Raw genomic sequence first — 8,038 nt, 5'->3', positions numbered from 1 at the left:
AGCAAAATTAAAAAGAACAAGATCAAGAAACGAATTGAAATACAAATACTCCTTATATAATGCAGCTATTTACATGTAAATGTTATATATTTGAATATTTGATTCGGTTTATTGAAATAAAAGAACATGCAGCTGGGAAGCTGAAATTATTCAATTTACAAAGTCAATATACAACACAATAAACGAACAAAATATGAATGACTAAAACGTACGACTATAAATCATGCAAAATGAGAATCAAATATTACATCAAAATCTAAATATATTACAAACATTACGTTAAAATTCAGATATATTACAAATATTTAAAAAAATTAAAAACCTTCTGTGTCACCAAAAAAGTAGGGAGAGAGAGAGAGAGAGAGAGAGAGAAAGAGAAAGGCGGAACTAGAAAGAGGAATAGAAGGAAGAAGAAAAAAGAAAGAAAAAGTTGATCAGGGAATATAAAAAATGTCTAAGCATGTGTGATGTGAATAGTTTATGGATAAATAGGAAGACTCTGCAACAATTTTTTCCCTCAAATGACCTTAATCAATATGTAACAGAGGAAAATGAAAAATGTCCAAATTTGAATCTTCTTTAATCTTGGTATAATGCACGCATTAATATATGTTATGAGCCGTATCCGGACACATACCCCCTGGACATCCACCCCCGGATAACCACCCCCAGTCAACTACCCCCTAGGCCAACTACCCCCTAACACAACAACCCCCTAGGACGACTCCCCCCCCCCCCCCGGGACAACTACCCCTCGGACAACTACCGCCCAGACAACTACCCCCTAGGACAACTACCCCTAGGACAACTACCCCCGGACAACTACCCCCAGGAGAACTATCCCCAGACAACTACCCCCTACGACAACCCTCCTCTAGGACAACTACCCCCGGATAACTATCCTAGGGGGTAGTTGTCCGGGGGTAGTTGACTGGGGGTAGTTATCCGGGGTTGGATGTCCAGGGGGTAGGTGTCCTAGAACCGTTATAAGCATATTTCACGTGATTAGTCTTTTGACAGATAAGGAAACTCTGCATCGTATTGCGCTGTTATAGCATTTTATTAACAGTGGTATATTTTTTTTTACTAGAGTCACTATGTTTTGAATTCCATTATTGCATCTTTGTATATTCTCTTCCTTTTTGTATTCTTTAATTCATTGCACAAACCTGGCTTGAACCTTGTTATGGTTATTGTAATTGAACTTATGCAAGTTCATGTATTGCTATACTTTTCTTTGAAATATAGACATTGTTTTTTAATGTGACAATTTCTTATCCTGTATATCATATAATCATTGCTAATCTAGATATTTGTTATAACACCCGTATTGGGATCTGCATGTAATTAAGGGGATGCTAGTGATGATAGCCATATCATATGTTTATGTACATGCGTGTGTATACGTAGGGAACATGGAAAATTGTAATCAAAGAGGATTTGATTTAGAGGGTAAATCTGTTTTTGAATACGAGAATGTTTTTTCCATCGTTAGCAATCAGTTTCCCTGATGGCGTCATGATCACGCGAGACGATACAAGTAACCACTCCCTAAGCACCGGTGGGTCCAATTCTGTTGATACAGGGAATGATGCTACTCTTCTCTTCTTCATTTCACCCCCACTCATCACCTGATCAATCACACACGTATTATACTCATCATCTGATGTCACGACGTAGAGGTCGTCTGTCATAGGATCGATGCAGACACTCAGGATCGTATCACTGTGGTGGATTTCCCTATGAGCACCCTGTCTGTCGATGATGAGCACTCTGTGATCTGGTGTTGAGGGTTGTGCGATGATGTGACCTGATGATAGCAGATCATGCATCATTATATTCTCCTTACACGTGATGGTATTCATGATCTTACCATCAGCTGGTTTGATGACGTATATCTTAGACTCTCCTGCATCAGCAGCGATAATCATCCCATCCTGGTCAACAGCTACATACACCGCTGCTTCTTTAAGCGCTGTGTCTTTTGGTATTGTGACGTCATTGATGTGCTTCCATTGTCTGTCATACACACTGATGCATCCAGTCAAGCTGTCCCCTGTACACCCTTCACCTATTACTTTACCGCATACTACCTTGTCATCATTCAACAATGCACTGGATGAAACACATGATGTACCACCACTACCGGTTATCACTCTCTGAGTGTGTCTAGTGTTCATATGTAACATGTATGTACCTGATACTAGATCATTGATTATCACATTGTATTCATCAATGTATCCTGCAATGATCGGGAATTCGATTTTATCTTTGATATTGATTGTATTAATGAGCTTCCACTCCCCATCATACCCATCAATCCTCCCATCATACTTCTCTCTCCCAGCACCTTTCATAAACCTCACACCCAATATGGTACCAGTGATTTGTTCCACCTCACCCTCATTCAGTGGCTTCTTTAATATACCACTCACTGATGTTTTCACATGATGCCCATCTTTGACGATATTTTTTTCATCTTCAAGTACTGTGCCAAGTGTCTTTATTATATTCTCTGTGGTTTTTGTATCATCTTGCCATGTGTTCTCCAACTCACCAATCTTTCTTTCTTTCTCTTCAGCGATGTTCTTAATGTCTGTTTGAAGACTAAGTTGTTTATTGTTGATTGGTTCTCGTCTTCTTTCTGCATCTGTACGGTTAAGTTCAAGTCGCTTCTCTCTCTCCTCATCGTTTTTACGAATATTTTCATTGATCTTTGGAATCTTCTCTTCAAGTTTCTGATTCTTGTCATCAATCTCCTGGTTGATTTTCGCAGCATCCTCCTTCTCTTTGTCCTTGTCTGTTTGGATCGCCTCATTGATTACCGAATCAACCTCACCTTTCAAAGCTTGTAGATGGGTGTCGGTGTATTTCCTACACTGGCGAATCTGATCTCCATAAACTCGACAAAGCTTTAATTTGTCCTTTGCCTTTTCTTTTAGAGTGGTTAGAATCGCTATATTTTCCATGATGGCGCCCTCTATATCCTGTCGCACGCAACCCTGCCCCATGATGATCTATATGTGCGCACGAATAACACAATCCTAGAACATGTTTTTTACAATACAGTTTCTTTTCTTTAAGTGAGTTACAATTGAGTTTCTCACAATAAAAAAAGGACCCACCCTTTCTTGCTTTTTCCGATGCTTCCCCCTTGGGGGGGCGCAGCCACCGCAGAGCTTCTTCTCCTTTACGTATACGTTACATTTGTGATTGATTCACAGTTCTCTCCTTCATAGATGTGTTCTGCAGAGCTGAATCTAGCCGCCATCCTGATCGGAGTATTGACCTGCAGAAAGAACGATTTCCAAGAGAGAAAGAGAGAGAGAGCGAGAGAGGGGGGAGTAGAGAGAGAGAGAGGGGTGGTGAGGGGAAAAATGGGTAGGGTGGATGGGTGCGGGAAAGACAGAGGGGACAGGGAACGGTGATAGAAGGAGGGATAGATGAAGGAGCAGAGACAGAGAAAGGAAGGGAAAGACCACGCGAGAATAGAGAATAGAATATATTTATTACAATGACCTCCATTGGTAAAAATTTACTGATGTAAATTTCAGATCAAAAGAACATTAAAGTGACTCGGTAACATTGTTGAAGGTTGATACAAAAAAAACTTTGTAATTTTTGTATGAAATGTAACTTATTTTATTCCTTCTACTGTACTTATCATCGAACAGGCAAAAAATCATGAGAACTTTTTCAAACCACAAAGATATTTATCGTTTCCCTTAAAGGCGTCATACTGTGCAACACCCTCTCACAGAGATTAACAGTAAATTCTCCCAACCATTTTTGAATTTTCCCAACCGTTTTTCCATGACACTAAGACATAAAACAGGCTATTAAAAATATGTCAACACTTAAATGTCTGGAATGGTATATAGAGCCAAATAATTTCTTTGTGACGATTTACATTCACCTAAAATGTAATTAAATTGTAATAATATAGCTGAGAGAATTAACGAAGCGATCAGATCAGTTTTTCCCAATTTTAATCACTAATTATGGTCCGTTTTCACTCAAACTTTCAGACTATCTTTAATTGTACATCTAGCATTGAAGTTACTACCTAAGCACCTTTTTCTCTCAATTTAACAATGCTAATAAGTCCCTTTAATGGAAGGCAGTGTATTTTATTCGGTGAAATTGCTTTTAATTCTATATAAAAAGGTAATTTACTGTTTTTCTCATTCATTTTTAAAAACAATTATATGGTCTTGAATCTGCAACAACCCTTTAAAAAATTACATTAAAAAATCCACTGAAATGTAGGCCTACATGAAATTTAAGTAAAATTAATAGTTTCTTTCAGTCTAAATCTTTATAATGTAATTTCATTACACATGCTTTGCAAAATTTAAATGTTCTTTCTACAAGATTATCGTGACTGGAAACATTGAATTCATATATCTATTTGTATATTTTTCATGAATCTGTACAATTAATAGGTAATACTATTTTAGCGAAATTGACATATTGATCCTTTTGTTTTGCGTAGGTATAGGATTGTGCGCGCGATGATAGAGCAGTCTCTTTTTGCAGTGATATTATCAAGTGGTCGAGACATGTGGAGCAGTGTATGCAAAGCTTTATAACTGCAATGAAAAAGTGATGTAATATAAAATTACCTGTTGTTGAACCCCGTAGCATGTAGTGGACTCAATAAGTGGAGGGGGGAGGAGGGGGCTGGGGTGCTCCAGTCTTTTTTCTTCGAGATCAGCATTTTTACCTTTTTTGAATTAACGGCACCACTTAAGGAGTTTTCACGCCACCCTTATCCAAAATTCATAAGAGGATTCGTTTTTCATCCCTCGTACCCATGTATAAATGCATAAGCACAGTTTCGTGTGAAAGCCTCTCGCTTGAAAAAGTACTATCTGGATTCCAGATATTGTGAGGCAGCGTGCACAACATTATATTCAAACAACTCGTTGACAGGAATCATCCTGATTTATCATTTTAGCGTGAAGTAAGGCGAACGAATAGAAACATATTTCAATATGCAGTACAAGACTCGAAATAGGGTCATATTCGGGCGCCGTGTTGCCCGAATCATGATAAACTTCGGGCAGTGAGGAATAGAGAAAGAAAGAAAGAGACATTTATAAAGAGATATTGATCACATTTCTTTTCATATTGTAGGCCCTGATCTATGTGAAAACTTTCATATTGGATTGTTACTTCTTATTCTCATCTTTCTTCCTCCAGATAAGACAAACATACCCCATCCCACATACATACACCTGTTTCTCCTTTTATTGCACAATTACCTTTTTATCAACCACTTCTTTCTATGACACCAACCTTGTTCACAGCAAAATGACCAAAATACAATGTACAGCTTACCTTAATTACCGGTTTCTTGCAATATTAACCTTTGTAATGTGTAAGAAAGAGAGTTGATCATCTAGATGCTGCTATCATAAATCATACTTCATCTGAAGGAGAACTATTCATCCAACCTCTTTGTAGTATAATTATGTGCAAATCAAGATGGCGTGTAGTTGTATGCCGTCCCACGTTTAATAAACTGATGCTCACTTGCTATTGATTGGCTCATAAATTTATGAGAAATTGCCACGCACGCATGCATACAGTGGATGGATATAGCAATCACATAGCAACCCCACAAACAAACACCGTATGAGCGTTGACAAAAGGTGTGCTCCGTCGTTCTTTGTGAATAGATTAGTATGAATATGATTTCCATGGTCATCAATAGTACTCAGTATAGAGTACTATTGATACTGTTAACGTCATATTCGCTCGTCGTCCAGGTTACTGGTTCCGTACTACAGAGTATGTGTATGAGGTTCACCGTAGGAAGGGGTCAAAGTCAGTGGTTGGCGCCTGGGTGATCACCACGCCAGTGTTTGGCACAACATTGCTTGGATCCAGCACCTTGACTGCGCCAGTATTACGTCATACTTCGGTACTCTATGCTACAGCTATATGTATGACTATGTAGTAAGCATGGTATCCTGATAGATAACAAAACTGTGTAACTTATTTCATTGTATAGCATTATTTGTAATTGGAGCCAGTAGGATGCCTACAAACCTGTACATGTACTTGTGTAAAGTTAAATACATGGATGATACATTGACATATACAACTAACAACCATATTATTCATAACCCTTGTAGGTTTGATGTTTTGTGTTGTTTTTCGTAACTCAAGAACGAGAGGTGGGCTGGTTGGATCAGCGCCTTTGTTGAATAATGTTGAAGTTAAGCGTGTATATGTCACAATCTCAAGAAACATGAATCTGAACGTATCAATTTTTTTCTTCAAATACATATACTTATTACAATTACAACACTTGATTAGGGTATGAACAATTTAGCTGTTTAATACTGTACATGTATGTGTATGTATATACATGTACATGTATATACATCAACATGTCTTTTTAGTATTAATGAATAGTCTGCTGAGAGCCAGAAGGGTGTTTAATCATATGCTTTGACATACATGTAGATTGTAGAGTTAATATCCTTCAGGCTCCAAGTAGATGAAGCAGGAAATTATGTTGCCTTTGATCATTTCCTTCCGTATGTTGGACTGCTATATGTATTTACTTCTTGAAAGTTATTTGTGATTCTGCACATGTATGTAATTAAGAATGTCTTTTCTTTTTACAATGAATAGTACATTTTTCTATGAATCATTTATATTTTCAGCATTCATTCTTTCATGATCGATGAAGGTTGTATAATGTGCCTTGTTCACACATAACATGCTTAACCACCTAAAAAGATAAATCTGCAATGAGCGATGTGTTAATGTGTCCTATATAATATGTGACTTTTATCCATTTATTTCATCCTAAAATTATCTCCTGATATGAACTCTAACTAATGTCTGTTCCGATATTACTAACATTGATTATTGGTCATATCACGAGTTTTGTTTTGATTTTGGGATGAAATATATGGAGTCTATGTAACGTGAGGGTACTGTAGTATGATGATTCTTTTTCAACCTACTTTTAATCAGTGTGCTTTAATAGACGATTCAATAATACATTAACTAATAATCTAAAGTACAGTATCTGTTTGATTCGGCTTAAAATACATCTTTCTCGTATACATCCATGAACATTTAGCTGAATGGCATGTACCCTAAATGCATAATGCGCCCCTCCCCCTCTTTTTCTCACTCAATTCACTAGTGCCCCTCATTGGCTCGACCCATGGTTCAACACTGTAAATAACTTGAGTTCTCATTATGATTATCTGTTATTAGTTGTTTCTCCCTTTCCTTGCCTCTTTTCTCCCCCTTTCTTCTGTATCCACTTGCTCTTTTCTTCCCCTCTTTCTTTCTCTTTCTCTATTGATTCCTTTCATCCCCCACTTTCTCTCTCCCTCCCCTTCTCTCTCTCTCTCTCTCTCTCTCTCTCTCTCTTTCCTTCTATCTCCTACTCCTTGTTATCACTTTCTTTCACACTATCCCTTTTGATACCCCTATCCCCATTACAAATATTGCAACAAACCAACAACTTCAAACTTCTTTTCCACCAAATTGTTCTTCCAAGTGTCTCTGTTAGTATTACATTGTTTCATCATGATCTTTCTCTTTCTTTCACTACAGCTGTGTATAGTGATTTTCTTTGATTTCATCTTTTACTCTAGTGTTTCTTGATAATTTGATTTTCAATTAATTTCAAAATTTTCACTATAACGAATCTTGTAAATTATATGCTTAAGTGCATGTTGCGCCGCTTCCCCCTTTTTTGTTTCTACTCCTATTTCAATGTTGCTCCCTCTGTAACTGGAACCATGCTACAAAACTGTTCACATCTTTGTTTCTATTAATTCATTTCTTCTTTGATTTTATCTTCCTCTCTCTTTCTTCCCCTTTTTTTAATCAAAATTTCCTGTCATGTGTCTCTGTTACATTGTTTCCTCGTTATTTTTCTCATTCTTTCTCTGGCGTTGTGTGTAGTGTTTTGATGTGATTTCATCTCTTGCACTATAGTGTTCCTTGACAATTTGATTTACAAATAATTTCAAGATTCTCACTATATCAAATCTTGATA

The 8,038-nt window shown here is 37.2% G+C and overlaps 1 protein-coding gene across 1 annotated transcript; it reads right to left on the bottom strand.

Annotated features, from left to right (window-relative positions):
• Positions 1 to 1,371: 1,371 nt before the first annotated feature.
• On the bottom strand, positions 1,372 to 5,631 carry LOC105442729. Its single transcript, XM_011675136.1, has 2 exons — positions 5,344 to 5,631; positions 1,372 to 3,289 (listed from the first exon to the last, which is right to left on the bottom strand). Exon 2 carries the CDS (start codon positions 3,009 to 3,011, stop codon positions 1,446 to 1,448), a length of 1,566 nt encoding a protein of 521 aa, XP_011673438.1. The 5' UTR covers positions 3,012 to 3,289; positions 5,344 to 5,631; the 3' UTR covers positions 1,372 to 1,445.
• Positions 5,632 to 8,038: the final 2,407 nt, after the last annotated feature.

This window comes from Strongylocentrotus purpuratus, unplaced genomic scaffold, assembly GCF_000002235.5.
Source record: "Strongylocentrotus purpuratus isolate Spur 01 unplaced genomic scaffold, Spur_5.0 spur5_scaffold_20, whole genome shotgun sequence".
In the NCBI taxonomy this organism is placed as follows: domain Eukaryota; kingdom Metazoa; phylum Echinodermata; class Echinoidea; order Camarodonta; family Strongylocentrotidae; genus Strongylocentrotus; species Strongylocentrotus purpuratus.
Note: the sequence above shows the minus strand (reverse complement) of the source record. Positions and strands in the feature narration are given on the sequence as shown.